At 39.4% G+C, this 26,516-nt stretch overlaps 3 protein-coding genes across 3 annotated transcripts in view; 2 read left to right on the top strand and 1 right to left on the bottom strand.

The window, feature by feature from the left end:
• Positions 1 to 692, top strand: part of pex11a (peroxisomal biogenesis factor 11 alpha) — a 48,673-nt gene extending 47,981 nt beyond the window's left edge. Inside the window, exon 4 of the mRNA XM_034288234.1 lies at positions 129 to 692. Within this exon, the coding sequence (XP_034144125.1) occupies positions 129 to 239 (111 nt within the window). The 3' untranslated portion in view covers positions 240 to 692. The remainder of the gene's footprint in view (positions 1 to 128) is intronic.
• LOC105028706 (RNA polymerase II elongation factor ELL2) overlaps positions 1 to 11,121 on the bottom strand; it is a 49,543-nt gene extending 38,422 nt beyond the window's left edge. The window contains exons 1-2 of the mRNA XM_010901627.3: positions 10,947 to 11,121; positions 6,105 to 6,152 (exon numbers count right to left, since the gene is read on the bottom strand). Coding sequence (XP_010899929.2) covers positions 6,105 to 6,152; positions 10,947 to 11,084 — 186 coding nt within the window. The 5' untranslated portion in view covers positions 11,085 to 11,121. The remainder of the gene's footprint in view (positions 1 to 6,104; positions 6,153 to 10,946) is intronic.
• Positions 11,122 to 13,160: 2,039 nt separating this feature from the next.
• The window catches only part of fkbp16 (FKBP prolyl isomerase 16), a 48,798-nt gene continuing 35,442 nt past the window's right edge, over positions 13,161 to 26,516 (top strand). Inside the window, exons 1-3 of the mRNA XM_010901626.3 lie at positions 13,161 to 14,022; positions 14,752 to 14,921; positions 15,251 to 15,339. Coding sequence (XP_010899928.2) covers positions 13,593 to 14,022; positions 14,752 to 14,921; positions 15,251 to 15,339 — 689 coding nt within the window. The 5' untranslated portion in view covers positions 13,161 to 13,592. The remainder of the gene's footprint in view (positions 14,023 to 14,751; positions 14,922 to 15,250; positions 15,340 to 26,516) is intronic.

Raw genomic sequence — 26,516 nt, forward strand, 5'->3', positions numbered from 1 at the left:
TATCCCTATTCAGTGTTAAACTATAGCTCTTTCCCACAGTATACTGATTTCAGCCCTAAAGACCATTACATACTGCAGAGAGAAACTCCACATGACCGATTCACTTCCTTAACCATGTTTGTTTACAGGGGCAGTGGTCCTTGTATCCTGTTGTGCTACATTTTTACATGCCGGAAAACAATGGATGTGGGAAGAGATCAGGAAAACCAACCACTGCTGACAGCCAAACAACTGACTAGACCAACAGAAAGACAGGAGAAAGGAGGGTTTCTCTTTCTTACATCACATAATGGTTTGTGGTCTCATTGGTGGTTATTTCCTTATATCACATACTGGTTTTTGGTTTCATTGGTGGTTATTTTCTTTCATCACATACTGTTTTTTTTTTTACCTCCATTGATGGCAGTTTGGTTGCATTTGTGATTTCGGTGAAAATATAGTGATGTTGTTTTATTACCCTAGTAATGTCATTTGGGTAAGGGCTTACTGCTTCACAGCACAGTGAGGCATATTCCATGCCCAGGAGCAGATCCAACAGTACCTCCTTGGTCAAGGTTATTCCTGAGACATGATAAAAATAACTAAAATAATATTTATATCACAGTTGTAAGGTACGTAAGGAGAACGCTGAATGCGCTGGAATATACAGTATAAACAAGTGAGCAAGGAATTTTTAATAAATCTTTCTATTCGATTTTTGACCGGAGTTGATGAACAATATGGTTGACCTAATATATGAGAAGAGCTACAACATCCTGGAACCATTAGTCACCCTGGTGAGGAGATGCACACACACACACTCTGAGGGAGTACCAGCTATCATCGCTACTGGGAATCAGTCCAATAAACCAAACAATCAAGATGTCAGAACTCTGTACCTCCAGTTCCATACACTGTAAATGTTGAAGTGATTAGGCATTTACAAATTTTTAACATATTGTATTTCAAATATCACATATAAACTGAATAGCATGATTTGTTTTAAACTATTTTAAGACTACATACCTACTAAAGGGGCCTGTCAACATACCACAGCTACTTAATGTACAAATTGCTAACGTTTGCAATGACATGTGCAAAGAAGCCATGGAAGACCACAAAAAGCTGTCTGCATCTGATAAACAGAACTTTAATTTCACTTCCTTAATGGACAGTGAAGTGCATGCTCACAATCTGATCGAGTCATTTGGCACTGAAGTACTAACACCGACTGTGAGAAATCTTAAAAGAAAATGTCCATCTTTGACTGATTGAAAAAACACTAGGCAAAGACAATTAAGACCTACTTGGAGCAGTAGTTTTTAGATGGAACACATACAGTACTAGATTGGTGACCTCAGAGCTCTCAACTCAATCTATCTGAAGCAGTGTGGGATCACTTGGGACAGGGCAAAGAACAGAAAGCAGACAAAGTAAAAAGAAGAGTTGAGGCAAATCCTGCAACAAGCTTGGAAAAGATTGGTAATCTTGGCAGTCTGGAGAGTTTCTGTATTGAGGAATGGTCTCAAATCCCTTCCAACATTTACTTCAAAAAGTAAAGTACACGCCCTGGAAAGTTTCTCTTTTTTCTTTTAAACATTTGGACACATGGATATTTCAAATAAATTCCAACCACATTCATTGATAAAGGTAACTCGATTGAAAAAAATCACACAGAAAATTACTTAACAGTTTTATGAAATTAAAGTGCAATTTCCAGAAATGCAGAAGAGGTTAGTACACCCCTACATTTACCATAAAATAAAATGGCTAAAATTAGGTGGAATTTTTTATTTAAGAGTAACTTGGGAAGGTCCAATCTTCAATAAAGATTAGAAACTTGCTCTGGTTTGGTCTAAAGTATATGGGTGTGTTGTAACAGATTATGCCAAGAACAAAAGAGGTCCTCAGAAGAAAGATTATTGAGGCCCATGAGTCTGGGAGGGGTTACAAATGTTTTTTAATTAAATAATTGTTTCTTGATTTTCTTTCTTTAAAAATGTTCACTCAATTAAAAGGTAAAAATGTTTTATTTTATTTAAGATCAAGCTGTTACATGGGCATTTCTGTTACATGGGGTGCCAACAATTCTGCAGGGCACAGTGTGTATGTATGTAACGGGAGATGTGTCATTAGGCTTGTGAAAACAGGGATCCTTAGAAGCACAGGGCATGTAGGGCCTTTAGTCGAGTCTGACACATCTGGATGAAAAGAGAGGCGTGTGTCCTTTCAGGCACATGTGGGGGGGACCCCCCCACCTCTCTCTTCCTCATATTGTTATTCTAATTAGCTTACCAAAGACAAAAAAAAACAACAGTGCGGGCATACAGAAACACAAGCACGCGTGCAGAAACACGCACGGAGCTCATCTGTAGCAAGAGGCTCAGCATTCGAGCTGGGGTTGGATTCAGGGCAGCAGTGTGTGAGAGGGAGATCCTGAGGTCTTCTGATGCTTCAGTCAAGACACAGGGTGAAACAGGTCTTCCGAGGCTTCAGCTAAGACACAGGGTGAAACAGGTCTTCCGAGGCTTCAGTCAAGACACAGGGTGAAACAGGTCTTCCAAGGCTTCAGCTAAGACACAGGGTGAAACAGGTCGTCCAAGGCTTCAGCTAAGACACAGGGTGAAACAGGTCGTCCAAGGCTTCAGCTAAGACACAGGGTGAAACAGGTCGTCCAAGGCTTCAGCTAAGACACAGGGTGAAACAGGTCGTCCAAGACTTCAGCTAAGACACAGGGTGAAACAGGTCGTCCAAAACTTCAGCTAAGACACAGGGTGAAACAGGTCGTCCAAGGCTTCAGCTAAGACACAGGGTGAAACAGGTCTCCTGAGGCATCAGTCAAGACACAGGGTGAAACAGGTCTTCCAAGGCTTCAGCTAAGACACAGGGTGAAACAGGTCGTCCAAGGCTTCAGCTAAGACACAGGGTGAAACAGGTCGTCCAAGGCTTCAGCTAAGACACAGGGTGAAACAGGTCGTCCAAGGCTTCAGCTAAGACACAGGGTGAAACAGGTCGTCCAAGGCTTCAGCTAAGACACAGGGTGAAACAGGTCGTCCAAGGCTTCAGCTAAGACACAGGGTGAAACAGTCCAATAATCTGGGGGACAGGAGAGAGGCTGGAGGAGCCTTCACACACTGTTGCCATGAGAAGATCTCTGGGAAGAATTCTCCCTTACCTCTCCTCCCAGCACAAGCCAGCCTTTAGTTACACTAGTTGCTGGGCAGACCTACATCCAGACATTAGCTGTGTATATCAAGTCTACCCAGGGTATTCCCCATAAATGGAGGGGGTGACACCATTAGCGTGACACACAACACAGAAATAACCTGCTCTGTTATGTTCAGCCAAGACAGATTGTTGAGTGTACATGTTTTTAAAACGGTGGCATTTCTGGCTAGAGCAGAGATTGTACTGAGGGCAAACACTCCGAGCAAAACTACACCTAAACCAGACCTTTTTTCTAGTTCTTATTTGGGAAGCTGAGTGGGAAGGAAAAACAGGAATCCCAACATTTACAGAAATAGTTCTAGAGGAAAACTGATAAGTGATCAGACTACAAGATTATGTGACAGTGCCAAGCTAACTCAAAAACAACACCATCCAATTTCACCAATATCAATAATCCCTACAATGAATGAAATTGCACCATATGACACAGTTGTTACAATAGGTGTGAAATACTACTGTTCATATGAACATCCAACTGTTGGATAATGTTAAATGCTGTGAAAAAGTAAAAACATTAAACTGCAGATGCCTACACTCAGAAGCCAAATAAGCAAGCTTAGAGACAATAAGAGATTCAATTTCTTGAAACATGCCAGCTAACAGATTGTTTTGCCAGCACTAAAGGAAAATAAGCATTAAGATGTGAAATTCCAGTCCATGAGAAGTACCCAAACCTACACAGAATAAATTCCTAAATCCCTGTTGACAATTTCAGACTAATTCACAACCGAACTCCTTTCATACTGAGAACTTTTGTAAAATGGGAAAAGAATGTCACATTACCCTCCTGCCTTCACATTTATTTCTTTACAGTTGCATCACCAGCTCCTCTTTAATTTGTTAACTTACATGACAAGGTTTTGTGATTTCTCTAACCACTGCAAGGGAAAGTTTATCACTGATCTGGGTTTTTCCATTTAATGTCTTTCCATATCATTAGGAATGAAAAAAGGCTTCCTACTAGCTCATTGTTATGACCAAACTGTTCCGTCCTTATCACAGAGGGGACAACGTGGGTCCTTGTCAGGCTCGAGCGCCTACACATCCCCAGGTGATAGAGAGCTGGCTGCGCAGCCAGGGGAAAGCGGTGTGTCAACCACAGCATGGTCTTTCTTGATAGCGGGACTAAACCTTCACAACACAGATGCCTGGAGATGGGCCAGCAGAGTGGTTATGGGAATTCCCACTGTTTAGTGGCACTAGAAATGGAAATGTGACCAGAGCTGACAAGAAGGAACAATTTGAACAGGTAGGGCAAATCTGATAGGATGCAGCCACCTGCCACTGGACAAACGCGTCACACTCGCTCAACCCTTTCGACTCAGGTAAAGAGATGTGCTCTCAGATGGGTGAAGACGGTGTTTTCCGTAACTGTACCGCTGTCACCTTTGTGGCCCACTCTTTCGGGTGTATTCCCGTCCGCCACATTCAGCAGCATCCTCCCCCCAGGAACAGCTTAATCTGCTCTCTCCCTCTAACGGCTGCAGATAGCTCATTAATGCCCCATCGGCCAGTGCAAGGGGCCTCTGTTGGGGGGGGGGGGAGGGGGGCTCTGCATGAATTCCGTCAAAGCAATTTGAATATGTAATGTGCCAACAAAGATATAATCGCAAAATCCAATTCAGTGATTAAAGCATACTTAAATTGCACACACTTAAAATTGCTAAACAGACCAGCGTGCCCTATCCCTATTCATCTCTTGCATGTTTTTGCTTATGCTCAATCACTGACTTACATATGCCTTACATATGTCTGTTTTTACCAAAGTACTTCTAAAACGATGGAGCAGGCAGACGATGCCAGCAGATAGCATCCCCCCTTCCTCATCTCAACTCTTTCATGTCTACACAGAGACAACAGGCGTGGAGACATGAGGCTCCCCAACCACCTCCCCCTCTCCAAACAAAGCCTTCCCAGTTGCCAGCCTGACCCAGTAACCTGGCTAGCAGCCTGGGGGGTGTGGGGGGGGTATGGTGTACCCTCTCTTAGGGCCGTGCGAGCACACAGGCCAGCATTTGTGTACGGTGCAAAGTCACTTTTGTCGATGCAATCGGCTCTGGCAGGGATTAGAACAGCTCCTTTTAGACAGGGCCGATTGTGTGGTAAATATGCAATAGGATAGCAGGCAGCGCTGAGGAGGGTGCTCGAGTGCCCCGGCTAATCTGGTTGGACACAGGCATTTTTACTGGTGCTTCACAGGAATGTCTTCTCCCTTTTACTGCCAAGCGTTTCTGTGGATTATGTACTGGGTCTAACTACACTCAGCGTCAAGGATAATATGACACAGTGACATTCAAGCAAACCCGCCTTTCCGCATTTATGCCTTTACGCATTAACATACCTGAAAAGAAATCAGCTGGTTGTGAAATACTGTGAAAATACCAGGTATGCTTCCAGTTTTCAAAATAACTGTCAGTTCTGCAGTTGTGGGAATAAAGTCTGTATGAACAATGCATCAGCCGGACTGATTCAATCTGGTCCTAAATGTAACATGGAAAGAGCTAAATATCTGAAACAAAAAAACAAACAAAAATGCAGAGATCACATTAAATACTGATAGTCCCTTGACGAGGCAGTCAAGCTTTTAATGTATTTATAATGACAAACATTAGAACAGCTCCATTCTACTGTACATTCTTGTAAGGCAACATTACCATCAGCTGAAGAATAGAACAACAGCCTCACAACATGTGCAATCTAATCAGGCAGGCCTTCAGGGTTTAGTCAGTAGATGCTTGCAACTGAACGGGCCCTATTGTTTTATCCCTTGGTTTTCGATGTCATAAAAAATGCAGTGGAGAAATGGTTACAAGTGCTGTCTGTACAGGAAATCAGAACTAATTAAAATATGTCATTTGTGAAACATTTGAAAGGGTGAATAAAACACATCATCTTACCCCCTGGCTCCCCTTGAAGCAAATTGCTGGCTGATTTGGTAAGGATCCCTGGGGAGAGACAAAAATGGGTAAAAATAGTTATCATGTGATGTGGCACTGCAAGGTAAAACCACATTTGATTTGCTGTAAAATTAATCACCTAACTCTCAACATAAAAAAACAAAACTATTGTTATTCCATATGAAAGATACATATCTGGTTAAAACGAGTGATTGTACTCCCATTGATGCCAATTCTGCACACAGCAATCATTCTTTGTTGTTCAAGCTGACAATGTTTTAAAACAGTACTACTTCGCTAAATGAAAGCAGTGGGACAAATAACACCCATTATATTGACAATAACATAGGTTATTAAAAGGGGGATTTCACCATAAATCAATGTTCACAAGTATTAGGCAACCCTTACAAACATATTCAGAGTACATTACTGCAGTATGCAGTTCTTGCAATTACTGTCTCCAAAATAACACTTCCATTTAGTAGTTAAACTAATGGAAGTTCAGTTCAACTGCAGTACACTGCAATTACCGTGTCCAAAATATAATTGTTGATTAAAGTGTGTGTATTTTTAGTGAACTACAGATATTTCTTTGAACTACTCAATGCCCATGCATACAGTCTTTGAACTACTCAATGCCCATGCATACAGTCTTTGAACTACTCAATGCCCATGCATACAGTCTTTGAACTACTCAATGCCCATGCATACAGTCTTTGAACTACTCAATGCCCATGCATACAGTCTTTGAACTACTCAATGCCCATGCATACAGTCTTTGAACTACTCAATGCCCATGCATACAGTCTTTGAACTACTCAATGCCCATGCATACAGTCTTTGAACTACTCAATGCCCATGCATACAGTCTTTGAACTACTCAATGCCCATGCATACAGTCTTTGAACTACTCAATGCCCATGCATACAGTCTTTGAACTACTCAATGCCCATGCATACAGTCTTTGAACTACTCAATGCCCATGCATACAGTCTTTGAACTACTCAATGCCCATGCATACAGTCTTTGAACTACTCAATGCCCATGCATACAGTCTTTGAACTACTCAATGCTTATTAAGTTGATATCAGTTCACTTATTTATAAAGATGAATGTCTGCAATCAATGTATTTACTTAAATGCACTAGAAGCTTCTGTTACAATTCCAGTGATGACCGCAAAAGCAGAAACATTCTCAAACAAACATAGTCCTGTTCTCAAATTCCTGATCAGAGCATTTCCCAAATATTAAAGCTAACAAGAGCGTTAGTACTTCCCTCATGGTACTGCAGAACATTTGGGATACTGTTCCCAGGTGTTCTGCAGCTGGCACACACTCTGGATTGACAAACACAAGTAGACTGTATAACTGTGATATAAAATAAACGACTATTACATACACTTTTCTCATATAGGCTCCCACCCCACGATTTCAAAAAGGTTGTAGCAGAACTGTATTAGCTACTCGATGACATGTTAGCGATAAAGCTGCCCAGAGAGGGAAGCAACCTGTCTGCAACTTGGCAAGAAACACTGGTGCCCTGTCATGTGGTCATCTGCCCCGGATTATCTTCAGGCATCTAGAGGGCGGTAACGTAACCTATTATAAAACCCGCTATAATGTTAATAACTGTGAGATCCAGATGGTTCAATATTACAAATGCTAACGCCCACTTGGTGTTGTCGGCTAGCCATGACCATATACACCCTACACATTCCACAATACACACAGCCTACTAAACAGTCCACTCATTTAGAGAGAGTGAGAATTCTGGGAACTGTAGGAACCAACAAAACAGGATATTTGGAACATCAAAACTGATCAGGACAACCCAAGGCAAAGATCTAGACACTTTCAAATGCTATCATTTTGTGAACATGTCTATTATAGATCACTGAAAACACTGGATTACGCACAGGTAGAATGACACTTTAAGGCGTTGTGGGGTCATGTCCATGGCTCTTGCCAATGTCATTGTTCTAAATGCCCAAGCACACAGATGAAGGGGCTTCAACACTAATCTGCATTGGAATGTGTCAATTTATCAATCTGGAGCACAGAAACCTTGTTTCATTCATATTCAAGTGGAAATTGGGGACAGAGGACTGGTGAGATATAGAAAGAGAGGGAGCCAGTGGGGAGAAGAAGAGAGAGGGGGCAGACCAACAGAAGTAAAAAGGGGGAAAAAATACCATTGTACTTTTCAAAGTATTGTGGTGACAACCCTGGCAGGAAAATACCATGATACTGGGATTTATTTTATTTTACTGGTGGTGCATCATTTTGTCATTGTACTCATATGGAATTGTTTTCCATCCTACTACATAGGCTATATAACAAACTGGAAATATTTGGGTCTGGCACAACTATTTCTCTGAGATTTTCACATTATCAATTTGGGGATTTGAGCCAGCACCCCTTCACTCCTTCATTTACTGACCAAATGGCCTTAATCGCTAGGCTAACTGGCAGCCACATGACAGAGCAGTTTGGTGTTTCAATGAATGTCAGAACTATCTTGCCACAAAGCTAAAGCCATGTTACATTTCCAAGATGTTGATCTACTGCTGATCTAAAGGATGCTAGCAATATGGTTATTTGTAGGCACAATGACAGTACCATGATTGCCATGGTAAAGAATTATTGTTGGGCAAACTGACAGCCATTCACTTAAAAAAATAAAAAGGTATGGTTTCCTGTAATTTTTCATGCAGTTCGCTATGAAGATGAACAAAAAAACATGATGGTTGTTTATGATTCTATAAATGTATGCAGTATAATGGTATAAATGAAAGAACCATTGCTTTCTAGGGTTCATTTACATAAAGGATGGGATTATTTAGATGAATGACAATACCATCACACTTCAATGCTAAAGCCATGATATATGTCTAAATTCAGATTTACAGCATGGTATAAATTGTTTCTTTATGTACAATTACATAACCATGTAAAATACCATCATACTTCAAGGTGAAAACCACAGTACATTTTCATGATTCAGACAATACCATGATATAAGTGGAAGTACCATAGTAGTACAATGGCAAATTTTTGTAAGACAGGGAGGGTAAAAGGCGTATTATGGGTAAAGTGTCTTCACAAAGCTTTTACCGTAAAATCCCTAATGATTTCTTCAATATGACTAGCGCTAGAGCAGACAGGAGAGATAATTGAACCTTTGTTTATTAGTGGATTACAAATGTTCCTTAATAGTGCAAAAGGACCAGTACATACATGTTACATGCTGTTCTCTCTATGGTACTCCTGGCAATGATACAGAGTGAAAAGATAAGATCCACTATCAGACAGGTACAGCTGCAGCCATGGTCAACTGGCCTGTTATTCTACTGTACACTGTCATCATTCTGCTCCCTTTCCATTTGGTAATTGTTCAATAGGTCTGCAACTCATGTTGTATTTTAAAAGGTATGCTCATTAGGGATCAATTTGTTTTCATGGGTCAGAGTTGCAGGATAAACATTACAAGCTGGTACTTTGCTCCTTAAGTCTGTGAGTGAAATCCACAAAAACTAATAAAAACCTGCTTTGACCACCTTGTGAGGCAGCAATATGAGGATCTAAAGCCTGCACTCTGGCAAATCACAATATATACTTATTTGGTTAATACTGTTTCAAAAAAGCCAATTAAAAAAGCAGCCTAAAGCAGATAAGGAAGTTGCCAAGCATGTATTTTCATTTGGGAAAACAACCAATAATGTTACACCACCTAATGGACCAATGAGCTCCTGAATTGGGCGGGCTTCCAAACGTTTAAAGGGCAAAACAATGCTCACAGCAAAAAACAGCCATTCCTCCACCCAATAAGCAACAGGGACTCAAGGGTTAGTGAAACTGGCTAAATCCCCTTCCAGACTCTGTCAAAACGTGCTATTGAGCAATAGATTGTAGAGGAATACAAGGTGTCCCTACTTTTCAAAGCTTACAACAAGTGTAAAAAAGGTCTCAGCATAAACATAGCCTATACCCTACTAAATTAGTAGGCTTACATTAGAAATGCTTACTGCAATTTTACAGTACCTGACACAAAGGGCAATATTGCTTTAAGGCAACATATTAAACGCATTGTATTACCACCAACCTTAACAGCTCACGTAGGACATTGCTTTGGAAAGTAAAGGGTTTCTAGAGAGATAAGGCACATAGCTTACTTTCGATGGACTACCTAAGCTAAAAGTTGCACTACTGACTTATTCTTAATCTAAATAAACACCTTATGTTGAGAGTCTAATTATGGTGGCTATCTCTTAGTAGCCTATGTCGCTATCCTTCTCAAATACTATTCTAATGTAACTAACCTACAAAAGTTATTAAGTGATATGGCAAGGTGAATTATTCGAAACTATCGCCTCAGTAATTCGAAATCCAAGCTTTAATAAATGACAGTTGCTCAAGTATGTAGATATAAAAATACGTTTACTTTGAAACATTATTCATCTATTTGCTTATATGCTTTTATTATATACAATAAACAGGAACAAAACAAATTAAAGTTCAAATATGTTTCAGTGTAATCGGTGTTATTTTTCTGAACTATCTAAACAACCTTAAACGTTGTGTTGGATGTTGTGGCATTATTTTTGATTTATATACGATCACCAAGGAAGCAAAGCGTACTAAAACACCATCCCATCAATAAACCATTCAGGAGACAGCAATACAACCAACAGGCCTACAGCTCTCTCACAAGTGTAGCCTACAAGCGCAACAACTTTTTACCCCGGTGGTATACTTCTTTTCCATTGAGATTAGTATATTAGTCGGAGTATCCAATCAAACAAACACACCAACGAAAGCAAATAAAATAAGATGGGACGTACCTTTAGATTCTGATAAGCTTCTAACGTTCGAATTGCGGTATCTGTTAACTTGACGTGATATAGAGTTTTATTTGGAACGTTTTTGTTGATTTTTCCACAAGAGAGCCCATACCGATGCTCCTGTCTGAGTGCTGCCATGTCTACAACTGAGGTGAATTGGCGACATTCTCCGTGAAACGTCACTTGGACCTAGGCGGAGTTACATTGCACGCGTTGCCGTGATCACGTCAGACACACACACATATACTTATACACAAACACACACACACACAAATAAAATACAGTTCCAATGTCATACATACAGTTGATTAACTTATAAAATATAGAATGACTCTATTTGGCCAAAACCAATTGAAGGATTGTTAATATGATTAATGATAATAAATAATAATCACATTGTTATGACTATATTGCCTGTGATGTGCTTACTATATCCTCTCCCTGTTGTGTAAAACAGAAAAAACAAATCCAGAATGCTATTTATTCTACAGCACAGAAATTATATTAATCACCAGATTAAAAACCATTGAAAAAAAAAAGAAGAAAAAAAAAGAAAAACAATTGTATTCCGGAGTAGATTAAAAAACAAATAGATTTGATTGATCGGGTTGGCCAATCCCATGCTCCCAAACCAGATGAGGTGAAACAGACAGTAATGAAAAACTAGGGAATTTGGGTTAATTAAAGGAGTAATCCCTAACAGACAAGATGCTTGGGCCATGGATTAAGGAGTCCTCTCACACAGTCTCTAATGGAGTCTTTACTTGCCATATGTCTGTCTGAGACTATCTCTATGTCTATCCAAACCCGCCAATATCAACAAAACATGCATCACACCAAACCCAGTCTAGTGTGTTGTGCATTATGTTGTCTGTTGACAATAACGTGTGAGGAGATAATGCATTCTGACCCCAGAGATCAGCACCATGAATGTTCTTGTCAGTAGGAAGCTATTACATGGAACAATATTCCTCAGGAGATTTAACAACCCAAATCTAAACCCTCAAGTGATGGTATTAGGCAATAATATAATGTAAGTGTGTTCAGAGTCCTTCAGTGAATCACTGTAAGCTGTTTGCTATTCACCAGTATGAAAGGGGTGGCAGATAAAACAAAGAGGGTCTTAAAAAAAAAAAAGGACAACTAAAAGACAGAGCCCAGGTTGATGTTCTATATGTTCATTCAAAATACATAGCTTATAGACACGTTTTTTAGCATCTGAATACACTTGTATACAGCAAAATGTAGATACTCATCTTTGGAATGTTTATTCTTTAATGTGATTTATTTAAGATTACCGTTTCCCATTGAAGTCTAATTTCAGTAATCCATGTAACATTATTTTCAAAATGTTTATTCAGGTACTGTCATCCTTTTTAATCAGTGTAAACTCTAAACCCAGTTGATAAACAGGATGCCAGGCTTCAGGTGTAAGTCTGTCTATCTCTATGCTATGTCAATACACAATGCCATTATAAAACGACAGCATTCAATGCAAGGCTAGTTTTCCATTCTGTCAAATGGGACAGTTTTGGTTCATTTTCTTGCTGTGACATGACCAGAAACAGCAATGACATGAACAGCAGCGTTTAACAGTACAGTATACAGTGATTCCAAATGTTTAATATCAGAATATATAACAAATACCTGAAATAAAATCCCAGATAGTTAAAAATTATAATTATGTGGTTTTTGATAATATATACTTATATATGTGGGTAAAGGTTGCCATGCCATACTTTATTAAGCTTGTCTTGAAAATGTTGCTCTCAGGTCCTTCTTCTACACAAAGAATGTAGGAAGCCTAGAAAATCCAGTTCTGTTAAGAAATGTATTATGTCGTTTTTGCCACTCAAATGTTAGGGATGAATTATGGTTCCCTCCACCAGTTTAAGAGAATGACACGTGAGAATGTGCATTCATTGCTGCTGCTGATTAATACTTAATATACTGAATAAAGCAAAATCACCTCAACTGAATAATCTTGCACCCAATTTCTCACACTGATCAGGACCATTTTAAGATCCCTGGGTTCCCTTTTAAAAGTTAATTACTTAAAAAGATCTTGCACCACATAATAAGACAAAAGTTAGTCCAAGACAGTAGTCTTCGAGATCTTACTGGTGGAAACATTCATGGAAACGGCAGTATAGGTCAGCGTGATGAAGTCATTAAGAAGCTTACAGACGTTCTGCTAGATTAGATTTTGCTCTTCAAATCCTACAGATTACAGCCGCGCCAGCCTGCTGACTGAATGTGCTTCGTTGTGTTGTACAATTTCTATCCATTGATCATTTCTTGTTGGTCCTAACTCTATGGAATATTTAGGCAGATAAGGACTAGCAAAATTCAGCGGAGGTTGAGGTGAAACTAGTTGATAAAGTTCTGGTTAAAACTATTGACTCATCGCGGATTTAGACCGTTTATGGATGTTTTCAAGTCGGATTTAACTGGGTTTATGTGGATGTTTTCGGTTTTCATAAACACTAAAGGTTGTCGTTAATGGATGAAGGCACTTCCCATCCGTAACTAGATTGAGTAACAGAACCAACCAGTCAACCAAGCAAAGTGGGGAGAGATAGCCCGAAGGAGGATCATCTCTTTGGGAAGGTTTTACAGAGGGTGTCTCTTGCTTCCTGTAGTAAGATGGAGACAGAATCCTGTCCCGGAAAGAAGGAGAATTGTTTAAATGTGGAGCCAGAGTTAAAGGACATCTTTACAGGCCCTGTCGACAAGCACAGTGAAGAGAAAGAACTGTCCCAAGGGCCTCAGCAGGAAGACAAGGAGCCCCATGGGAAAGGAGACACCAGGTTAGACAGTCAAGGTGAAGGGAACAGGGCCGCTAAGTTAAACCCCGTGCCTATCTCTAAACCCGACGGGACCGAGATTCCCTGTGTGGAAGAAAGCAAGCTGAAAAAAACCCCTAGTTTTACGAAAACAGTACGGTTTAGTGAGACAGAATCCGCGGAGGACCGGGAGTGCTCAGAGGAAAGCCTCTTCCCAGACTATAAGATGCCCTGGACCTCCTCCTGCTTCGAGGAACTGTTCCTTGCTGAGGACTGGGAGGACATCACAGGTATGTTACCATAGATCACTCCCTAACCTCTCCTATTCCACCTGCAACCTGCCCTCTGGTAGAAATGCTACTGGTCACTCCAAAAGCCTACACTTCCTTTGGTACTTATTCATTTTAGCTACTGCCATTGACCAGAGCAAACTGACCATACCTTTAACAGTAACACTTTAATCACACCTCACTCCTTGAAAAACAAAAAAACAAGCTGATATCTGATCCATGCACCTGCTGATGCTGTCAAACCTATATGTAAATGTATCTCACTGTATTTAGTTTAATTTCCTGATTATTTTTGTTTATTTGTATTTATATATAGTGTATACACCATGTGTAGTATGTGGTCCTGTATTGTTAAGCCTCTTGCATTTGAATGCCTTTGGCCAGGTCATCATTAAAAAAAAATTCTCAGCTGACTTACCTGGTTAAATAAATAATATAATTTTAGAACCATGACCTTGGAAGATTTAACTGGGTGTTGAATCTTTTGTTCTCATTGCAAAACAAATTCTAGAGATATTGAAAGTCAAGTGGAGTTGTCGTTGTCGGGTATATCTAGTGTATTACATTGCATTTCGTCATACACCGCATGGAACAGCTTCTGAATTACACAACATTATGCCCTATCGTAGAAGTTGTTTTGTCTCTAACTGATTTACCCCCGTCCCCCTATTCTCCCCTGTCCTCCTACCTCTCTCACCTCGGTCTGTCCATCCGTTGCTCCTTTCCCAGATGACCGGATGTTGAGAAAGAAGGTTCTGGAGCCCGGCCCCAAGCAAGCTGAGCACCCAGCCTGGGGTCAGGAGGTCACAGTCAAAATGCAGGGATTGCTGGAGGACGGGACTGTAGTAGAGAAGGACCCTAAACTGGTGTTTATCATCGGAGAGGGAGATGTCAACCAGGTGAGCCCTTCAGGCATTCCACTATCAGGACTAGTTCCAATACATACGGAGCCTGTCACATACACCTGAACCTATTGAACTAATCCTTCACAAAATGTGCATTTAAGAGATATAGGTCTCAGTGTGGCCACAACAAACGAAAACTGTACGTTGTATATTGTTATTCTATGTCCATATGTGGCTATAGAGTTTCTTATGCCATTGTAAGTGCTCAATTCATCTGAGGAATATTAATCAATTTGAATTAATCCATTTTCATAGTAATTTACTAATGTGCCAACATAAAGCATTAGCAGTGAGGGAGTAACTTAGTGCTGTTTGATACACAGGCCCTGGAGGAGTGTGTGTTAACCATGCAGAAGGACGAGATTGTGTTACTGCTGGCAGATTCACAGTACACCTATGGACTTCTGGGAAGGTAAAACATTTCAGGACATGTTTGTTTATTCCATGAGCCAAACTAAAGCACACAATTAAAATATATATTTTGTTAAAACAAGTAAATATTTGGCTATGTTATAATATAGGTTATATTAATATTAAAAATGGCTATTGATTGATTACTGCCCCTTTGATTACTGCTCTATTTGGAGAGGATGTACAAACCCAAACCCAGATTGGGTTAATGTGACATCTAGCACAGTCCCATTGTACCTGTTGATGATAGGGCAGCCTGCCTGTCCTCGGTAGCATGACTAATGAACCATAAACTGGAGCAGATGGCGTCCTTCAAACACCATTCACACGGCCAAAGGCCTCTACCCTCCCAGCGTCCTGTGGGAGGTCACCACTCAAATGACGGCCCGTGGCCTGAGTTTACAACCCATGCCCAATATGGAGGCATTGAAATGAATGCACTGACACCTGTGGATCTGACCCAAACTCACTTGACTCTTTACATCCAATGTTTACCTCAATGTGCAGTTGGAATCTGATCATAATCATTTTTGAAATATTTTTTTAATAATTAATGAGCATTTTATTGCATGACATAAGTATTTGATCACCTACCAACCAGTAATAACTCCGTCTCTCACAGACCTGTTAGTTTTTCTTTAAGAAGCCCTCCTGTTCTTCACTCATTACCTGTATTAACTACACTTGTTTGAACTCGTTACATGTATAAAAGACACCTGTCCACACACTCAATCAAACAGAATCCAACCTCTCCACAATGGCCAAGACCAGAGAGCTGTGTAAAGACATCAGGGATAAAATTGTAGACCTGCACAAGGCTGGGATGGGCTACATGACAATTGGCAAGCAGCTTGGTGAGAAGGCAACAACTGTTGGCGCAATTATTAGAAAATGGAAGAAGTTCATGATGACGGTCAATCTCCCTTGGTCTGGGGCTCCATGCAAGATCTCACCTCGTGAGATCTTGCATGGATTATTTAAGCCATAAACATCTGTTTCTATAAAGAGCAATGTTTTCATTTAAAAGCTCTATTAATGCCAGAATATATTTTTTTATAGCACTCTTTTATAGTGTTATGAGGTAAATAGCAATGTTTTACATATTCGCTCTTCACACTTCTCATACACAATGGGGGTATCTCATATATATCAAGGTAAATGGCTTTAATGGCCTTTTATTAAGATTCATTAAAGCATCTGAATTCTAGATTGACTTGAGCTCTTACTGGCCTAGAAAGTTCTGATTACATTTAATGATCAGGTTGTGTACCTGGTGAGAGGGTGTACCCAATATGTGTCTCATCTCAGTTGATCCTTCACGGAACCAACATAAAATGTGTTATAGACATAGGTTAGGTTTTCCATCAGAGGTCAATCTTCTCCACTGTGGACTGAATCTCTTCATCATTAGGAGGGGCTGTTTTTTGTTTAAAGCACTGGAAAATTGCTAATTAAATTACAAGTAATTTGAAAATACACACATTTATACACAAAAGAACAACATTTTCGGCATTTAAGCAGAAGCCTTTTTCAGGAGCAGTTTACAGTACGTGTAACAGTAGAGTAAACTGATTTCCTAGATCTCTAACGTTACAAGCAATCATTAAAAATCAAGAGACAATGAAAGATGCCATTACAGTAGAGTAAGATACAACTTTTAGTATAAGAAAAATAAGTGTTTTCCCCTCCTTAAACAACGTAAAAAACAAAACATTCTGCTTCATGTACGCCCTTACACTACAATCAATTCCTTTTAGATTTTTTTTATAATTCTTCATAATTCATATTGTAAAACATTTTATTTGAAATAGTGCACACTCCACAGACATTGAAAACTCAGTAATAAACAAGAAAATGACCAGGCAAGCCTAGTTCAGCCTGCCCACGATTAGAAGGATTGAATGTTGTGGCCCTCACTGGAATCGAACCGGTATCTCCTATGCAACAGGCTGTGTCTGTTACCACCACACTACAAAGCTATATGTGTTCTGCATTGTTAAACCAAAAACTCCACGGTTCTTTAAACTAGTTCCCTACATTAGCTAACATCCAAACCAACAACAGGTAAAACAGGGGTGATACCAGTGTTTCCTCTGGAAAATGTTCTTGCTGTGGGTTGAATGTTCTTGTGGTGGGAGGTCGGGGGGGTTGGGCAAAAATGAAAAAGCTGCTATTAACTGTTCTAAAATGTATGTAGGTATCTTTTTTCTAAATATTACAATGTTTTAGTGTTCAAAATACATAAATTGATAGCTAAATATAAACTCTCCAATTAACAATTATTTTTAAGTATTACAAAAAATATACTGGCCAAAGAAACATTGAAACAGGATTCCATGGGTGGTGTTAGATGTTACAGAACCCCCTTAGCTCCCTGACATGGATTGCAAACTATGTTCTTCACTCTCAAGACTCAAGATTTAGAAAAAGTTTAATTCATACACTTCTTCTAAAAAACAGAGCATAAACCTTTGCAGATGCAACTAATAATTTTCTCCTAGTTAGTAAGGCTGTTCAGGTTCAAGTAAATACATCATTAAATTCAGACTGTCATCTGTTTAGCTAAGTTACCTGATACTCTTGATCCTGCCCCCCTTTCTCATTTGCTGCAATGGTTTAAAATATTTCAACAAACTTCTCTGAAGGAAGAAAAATCACATTGTTTCTTAATATATCTCAATATTACTGGGGATACAAGTGTGACAGCAATAGCTACATCTAAATTAGATGAGAATTATTAGTTTTTTAACTGTATGGTTTACTAATTAAGCAAAAAATGACTGGTACCTTTATCCTGCGTTCCTCGGGTGACTCCTTCCCGCTGAAGAGGAAACAGTATAGCTGATACACTACATTCAATGCGTTAAATTACAAAGAGATTATGGTAGGGATCGATTTGGACATACTACCTCCTCATAAAATTTTGTCTTGACATTAGATCATTTTGTCACGCATTTTAACAGATTATTTGCCAGTAATAGGTCTACTAGTATGTACATAGGCTTACTACTTGGAATAGTGATAAGAATTTAGCAATTGCTAGCAAGACTGAAAGTGAAATGTACACTGCCAAAGCTATTTAATTTCATAGCACAACAACGTTTGTTTTTCTTTCATTCATGAATGACATTGGTATGTCATTCATGAATAACTATCAAATATCAATACAGATGACGATAAACAACTTTCTTTCATCAAGCGAGAAGATGAGAGAATCGTGGAAACCCATCCTATTTTACTGCGCAAGGGGTTGTGATCTATACCACCCCAACAAGGGAGTTGTATAGCTTGCTAGCTAACGTCACTAGCAAGCAAGCAAGTAAATTTACTAGTACTAGTGCTAATTGCTCTGTTCTTCTGTCCGATAATGTCTTTCAGTGAGCAATATCTGATAGTATAATTTGCAGCATACTTACCGTATGGTAATTTGCACCGAGCACCAAAGCATCTTCTTTTGGGTTACTGGTCAGAGGTCACGAGGAAAGCAAAGCTTACCATGGTGGACCCAACTGGATGTGTCATGTGATTTACTTGCATCTTGCCAAAAACTATGATTGACTATATTTAGTAGTCCTATTTAGTCTGGTGATGAATATTTCAAATACACAAAATACAATCCCACAAAGTATTTTGTTACAAATGACATACATATTAGAGAATACATATTACAAAATATTCCTTCCTGTTCCTTGTAGGTAAATTGTCAGCCAATAAAGTATCTTACCTTGTTTTATATGTTGAAGAAAACCAAGCTTTGAAAACGTTTCATTATGGCAGGTGTTAATGCAACAGGATGGTAATCATTGAGGGCCCTGGGTTAACAGTTAACAATTTACAGTTTGGAGGCAGCTTTGAAGCTTGTTTATAAAATAAATGTGACAGAAGTACAGATTTGTATTTTGCACCCTTTTCTAAGTTTTGCATGTTTATTTTTTGCACATTACACAGTAGTTTAAATTCCGGAACATATATGGCTGTTTCTAAAGATCCAAGGGTGTCAAGATACTTTGTCACATGTCTGTGCTCTTGCCAGAACCTGTTGCACTGTAGTGTGGGTGCAGAGCAGGCCTCTGTTAAATGTAGGCCTATGGGAGAGGTCTGCTTTGTATTTGTGAGTTTGTGGAGCTTGACAGAAGAGAGTTGTTCAGTTTTGTTCCACCAGGGAGACACAGAGTAGAATGTTTTCCTCTGTCTGTTCGTGAGGTGAGTCCCCTGGTCTGCAGGTAGACAGACAGAGATGGAGAGGCCATGCAGGCCGGCAGACAGGCTGGAGCTCAGTTAATGATTGTTTTGATGCAGCTGATTAAGGCTGTGTGCTGTGGAGTCAACTGTAGCCCTTCCCCTGTGGTAGTCCTCCCCTGGGCACTGTGCCAGCTCCTAAAAGGTAGGTGACAAAGCTGTTTGAGTAACTTCTCCCTGTTGTGATGGCCAACAATGAAAGACAGCTAGTCCTGCCTCAGAGAAGTTGAGAAGCTTGAATGAGATCTTCCTAGAATATGCAACATGCAACGATAATTAGTTAAAACCTTGTTATTTAAGCAATAAGGCATGAGGGGTTGTGGTATATGGCCAGTATGCCACTTCTTAGAAATTGCACATTGCAAAGTGCCTGAATACAGCACTTAGCTGTGGTATAGCAATATACAACAAACTCCCAAAAAGCTTTATTGTTAATATGAACCAGTTACCAATGCAATTAGAACAGTACAAGGTTATATGATGTCATATCTGTGGTATATGGTTTTTCAGCCTGTATTGTTCAAACCATTGGTTTGTAATGCTTTTTATATCACGGAGTAAATCAGAGTTAAAGTATGGTAAAATAATAGAAACGTCATCTCAATTCAACTTTTTTTGAAATGCATTGTGGTGTAATTCTATTGAAAGACAAAATGTGACAGGCAGTTTCAGTGTGTCCAAGGCAATAAAGGGAGGTTAAGAGGGAGAATGTCAGTATCCTCTCCCCCATCGTCTGATGGAAACATTGATTGGACCCTCTCGTTCACCTGTTGCAGGCAGCGGCACCGTCTCTGTTCAAAGCCCTTGAGAGTTATTTGTCTGAACAGTCCCCTGACAGGCTGATTTGCTGGTAGGGATGCACAGTGGTGTATTGTGTGGGTGTCGCTGCCTAGACGTGGTTGGTTAGGATTATTGCTGATGATTTGACTGGATATGTTGATGTGACCAATGAAACCCTGGGAACCATGCGTCTTCATAAGCTACAATTGTCCTGACTGGATAAAACAGATGGGTTGGTGAGAGGTTTATTATGGAGTAAATTGAGTGTGAAGCACATTGACATGAACGCTGCCAGATCTGTCGGGATTAAACCATAGAACAATGAAAGAAATCATGGAAGCTGGTTGGGTTAAAAATGGAAGTCAAATTTTGATTAGACCTTGTGTTCTATGCCATCTTGAATATACATCATAAGCATCCTGAAACAGGGTGAGAGCAACGACTGTCACCATATAACGACGGTCACCATATCATAGTCAGAAATGAATGGAGAGCATCTGTTGATGTCAAGGCCAAAACCAACAATGTTAAAAAGTGCTGGAGGGGCACAGTGATCCAAGTCTCTGCCTCGCAGTACAGCTGCATCATTGCAGTAAGGAGTCAAAATTCTGGTTACAGCATATTGACAATGCTTGGGGGACCACGGAGAGAGGTCTGGGGTAGAATGGTGGGAAGGTGACCTCTTATAATCTTGCTTTAGGGACTCCTTATAGTAGATTTAGCAACTGCAAGCTCAATCATGGTTGTTTGTCAGATAATGTTGACTCATTCAAGCATGTGGACTTGGAAGGACTTTCTGGTGTGAGTGTAATTACAAGAAGAACTGCTTGGCAAGATGTGCATTGGAGGAAAGTTGCCCATTTTCACATGAGGTCCAACCAAGAATTGGTTTTGCATTTAACTCAGTCCAAATGGGAGAGATGTGGGGAGGCTACCACAACGAATGCTCTGGGAGTAATTACCGCTAGATTCAATTATAATTTTTTGTAATAATATTATTCTAGTTGGTAGTAATTTCATCTACCTTTTTGGTCAGATTCTCTAACCACTAGGTCCCCTGTTGCTGATTCACCTGTCTCAATCATTGACTGTCCAAAACTGACAGGTAGTTGTTGAAAGACCATAACTGTGAATAATAATATTGATTTTGAAAAAAAAAAGTGTCCTGTGGGCATAAGTATCCCACAGACCTAACATCAACAATGTTAAACATTTGCATTTGTGTATTCATAGCTTTGATTCATTTTGTAATAAGAAAATGGGATGCAATGTATAGGAATTCAACAGAATCCTAAGTCCCAGAAGGAACGATATTACTCTAGTATCATTTTTGGCAGAGGATTGTATTCTTGGCTGAAATGAACGCCATGTCAATGATAAATGTCAAACACTCTAATGAACATACCTCAGAGGGCTTGATGTAGTCAACACTGAATAAACCCACTGTTGAACTCCCTCAATAGTCCAAGAGTGATGAATACTATTTATTTAACTCATGCAGATGAATTAACACATGCAAAACCCAAGTCCTGCCAAGAAAAAATATATCAAATGTTGAGGCTTAACCGATTGCGATTATGATCAGTTTTTGGCTTAGATTAATGCAAACAAGTTTTTCTAAAAGAGGTGGTGAAAAATAACTCATTCACTGATCCACTGCAGCCCAGTGACTACAACAGCACTGAGTTGGGGCTTTCTTCATATGAGAACATACCTTAAGGCATTGGTTAAATAGCATGGACTTGTCAGTCAATTCATTTTTTAATTAAATATATACAATTCCCTGGGATTGTACATGGGTGATTCTACAGATGTGCTGTGAATTGTAGTCATACCCCAAAAACGTCTAAAAACAGTTAAGAATTTAAACGTAGGACATTATATATTAACAAACCTATTGTTAATTTAATTTTGTAATACAAACCTGATTCCAAAAAAGTTGGGACACTGTACAAATTGTGAATAAAAAAGGAATGGAATAATATACAAATCTCAGAAACTTATATTTAATTCACTATAGAATATAGATAACATATCGAATGTTGAAAGTGAGACATTTTGTAATGTCATGCCAAATATTGGCTCATTTTGGATTTCATGAGAGCTACACATTCTAAAAAAGTTGGGACAGGTAGCAATAAGAGGCCGGGAAAGTTAAATGTACAGATAAAGAACAGCTGGAGGACCAATTTGCAACTTATTATGTCAATTGGCAACATGATTGGGTATAAAAAGAGCCTCTCAGAGTGGCAGTGTCTCTCAGAAGTCAAGATGGGCAGAGGATCACCAATTCCCTCAATGCTGCAGCAAAAAATTGTGGAGCAATATCAGAAAGGAGTTTCTCAGAGAAAAATTGCAAAGAGTTTGAAGTTATCATCATCTACAGTGCATAATATCATCCAAAGATTCAGAGAATCTGGAACAATCTCTGTGCGTAAGGGTCAAGGCCGGAAAACCATACTGGATACCCATGATCTTCGGGCCCTCAGACGGCACTGCATCACATACAGGAATGATACTGTAATGGAAATCACAACATGGGCTCAGGAATACTTCCAGAAAACATTGTCGGTGAACACAATCCACGTGCCATTCGCCGTTGCCGGCTAAAACTCTATAGGTCAAAAAAGAAGCCGTATCTAAACAGGATCCAGAAGCGCAGGCGTTTTCTCTGGGCCAAGGATCATTTAAAATGGACTGTGTCAAAGTGGAAAAGTGTTCTGTGGTCAGACAAATCAAAATTTGAAGTTCATTTTGGAAAACTGGGACGCCATGTCATCCGGACTAAAGAGGACAAGGACAACCCAAGTTGTTATCAGCACTCAGTTCAGAAGCCTGCATCTCTGATGGTATGGGGTTGCATGAGTGTGTGTGGCATGGGCAGCCTACACATCTGGAAAGGTACCATCAATGCTGACAGTTATATCCAAGTTCTAGAACAACATATGCTCCCATCCAGACGTCGTCTCTTTCAGGGAAGACCTTGCATTTTCCAACATGACAATGCCAGACCACATACTGCATCAATTACAATATCATGGCTGCATAGAAGACGGATCCGGGTACTGAAATGGCCAGCCTGCAGTCCATACCTTTCACCCATAGAAAACATTTGGCGCATCATAAAGAGGAAGGTGCGACAAAGAAGACCTAAGACAGTTGAGCAACTAGAAGCCTGTATTAGTCAAGAATGGGACAACATTCCTACTCATAAACTTGAGCAACTTGTCTCCTCAGTCCCCAGACGTTTGCAGTCTGTTATAAAAAAGAAGAGGAGATGCCACACAGTGATAAACATGGCCTTGTCCCAACTTTTTTGAGATGTGTTGATGCCATGAAATTTAAAATCAACTTATTTTTCCCTTAAAGTGATAGATTTTCTGAATTTAAACATTTTATATGTCATCTATATTGTATTCTGAATAAAATATTGAAATTTGACACTTCCACATCTTTGCATTCTGGTTTTATTCACAATTGTACAGTGTCCCAACTTTTTTGGAATCGGGTTTGTATTAATTGTTAGTACATCTACTATATTTATTTTTCATGGTGGCTGTCATAATTCCAAAAGTGCATCTTTAAAAAATACAGCAATTAATTATGAATAAATTATAACACTTATTTCAATGGAACATCATTCTATAGTTATATTTAAACATGATACTGATAAACATGATACATGATACTGATTTACATGTTTAAAAAAATTCACAGGAAATGCTATCCTGCCATATAATGTCACTACCAACAGTCTGCACACATTAAATCCACATCCTACAAAATATCCCCGGTGACGGGAATTTTTGGCTCTCTGCATGGTGAGTAGTCTGAAAACAACATGGACAGTAGCTGTCCAGGAGCAGGGTTGGAGACATCCTGATCTAGACCAAAAACACTGTAATTTATATATCTAAAATATATTTGCATAATTTATTTATCCATGTCTGAGTTGTTGGCCAAAGGTTCTATCTTAGCTAACAGGTTGCAACAGGTCTAACATAAAATGACATTATTATCATTTTGATATTGTCATAGTGTTACAACCATAAAGTATTGAAATATTGTCTGTTTCATTGTGTTTTGTAAATTAGTTATTTTCTATGTTGCCTTTGTCAGAGGCAGAATACATTTTTTTGTTATATTTTGCTGCGTTTTAGCAGTAATGAAAACTGAAGTTATAAGGAACAGAAAGACGATTGATTTTTGACATGCAATTTGTTTATTTCCAATTTCAGCCTAATTAATAAAATATAATTTCACTATGTTGATTGTAGTTGGTTGTAGTCAAAGATGAACAATTGGACCAACGTGCACTACAATACATAGATAATCATGTACCATTCATGTACTCTCAAAACACAATTGCCGTGCAGCATTTTAGGGGTTTAATGGGTAACAACCGAGGTCATCCATGGGTCTCTTTGTCTTAGAGGATGTGCTGTTGCTGGCGCTCTCACTGGTCTGGCACATTGCTGGATGAGGCCTGGCTGGGCAGGATGACTCGTGGATGCACTTATAGGAGGGCTGGGCATATTCAGGGCTTTTGATGTTCTTGGGGCTGGAGCTTTGGAGGTTCTCATGCTGATTGCGCCCCATAACTTCTAGGCTCAGAGTGCTTCCCTGGGCTGGGCCACTGGGGCTCTAGCCTGACTAACCTTGGAAACTATGATTCTAGTCTTGGAAAGTGAAACCAGAGTTCTGTTGTGGGAAACTAGGTTTCTATCTGGAGAAACTAAGTTTCTTGCTTGGGAAACTAAGGTTCTACTGTGGGAATCTAAGGCTGTGGTGTGGGAGTCAAGGGCTCTAGCCTGTGAGCCTAGGTCTGTAGTCTGAGAACCCAGGCCTGTATCTGGAGAAAGTAGTTTCTTGCATAGGAAACCTATACTGTAACTTGGGAAACTAGTGCTCTAGCCTGGAAAAGTAATGGTCTTGCCTGGGAAACTAAGGCCCTATCCTGGGCTACTGGGGCCCTAACCTGCCTATCCAGGTCCTCAGCCTGGTCTCGCTCAGACATCCAACAGGGGCATGGTTCCTGGCCACTGGGGCTCTACTATGTCAGGAGGTGATGGGGGACGTCTGAGCTGGATGAAGGAGGCAGTGTCATCATCACAGTCAAAGTCAGACTCATAGCCAGAGTCATAGTCCGAGTCAAACTCCTCCTGGTCAGGAATAAAGTTCAGAACACAGGAACCAAAATAAATGCCACTGGCATTGTATCAAGTCCAAAGCTATTCAGTGTATCTAAAGAATGACCTCTTCTCAGAAAGGTTAAGTCGTAAAATGATTAACAATTTTATAACATCTAAAGCGATTTTCTTGACAGAATCTAAAAGTGGTTGAAAAAGCAAACTTGAACACATTTAACACATATTTGCTCAATGATTACTACTGCTGTTTCTAATGGTTTGAATTCCCTGTCTGTCTTTGTCCTTGGTGCAACACTACAGAACAATAATGTCACCAATAATCTGTTGTTTAGGATGTACAGTACTGTGCAAAAGTCTTAGGCCACACAATACATTTGTTTAAAGCAATTTATCTGGGCATTAAGTGTTTATTTGCCTGCAAAACATTACATAACATTAGAAGAAATACATAATGCAAATGAATAAAAAATATTGTAAGGTAATTGATATCTTATGAAATGGGTAGATGAAATGCCATGGAGTCATTTGAGGACACTGGGCAAGTTGAAGAAAGAAAGCGCAGTGAAAGCCAAAAAAAGCGTTAAAGCAAATCCTGCAAAAAATGACCACAGGAATACTTACAAAATGACACAACAATCTAGCAAAGCGAATAGCTTCAGTTCTGAGTTCTGAGGGAGGCCACAAAAAATACATATTTGTTTTTGCTAGTTTTCATTGTGTTAATGTTTCTTTGTGTTTATTGAAATATTGTATATTGTAAAATCGAAAAAATAAAGAGTAACTTTAATTCATAGTAAATAACATTAATTCATAGTATATATATATATATATATATATATATATATATATGTAAAAATGTATTTTGTGTTCGATTACTTGTCAGTCTATTCTTGTTCTGAGAAATGAAGGCTATTATGTGAGAAATTACCAAGAAACTGATGATCTTGTACAATATGTACTACTACCCTCACAGAACAGTGCAAACTGGCTCTAACCAGAGTAGAAAGAC

This window comes from Esox lucius, chromosome 19 (assembly GCF_011004845.1).
Source record: "Esox lucius isolate fEsoLuc1 chromosome 19, fEsoLuc1.pri, whole genome shotgun sequence".
In the NCBI taxonomy this organism is placed as follows: Eukaryota; Metazoa; Chordata; class Actinopteri; order Esociformes; family Esocidae; genus Esox; species Esox lucius.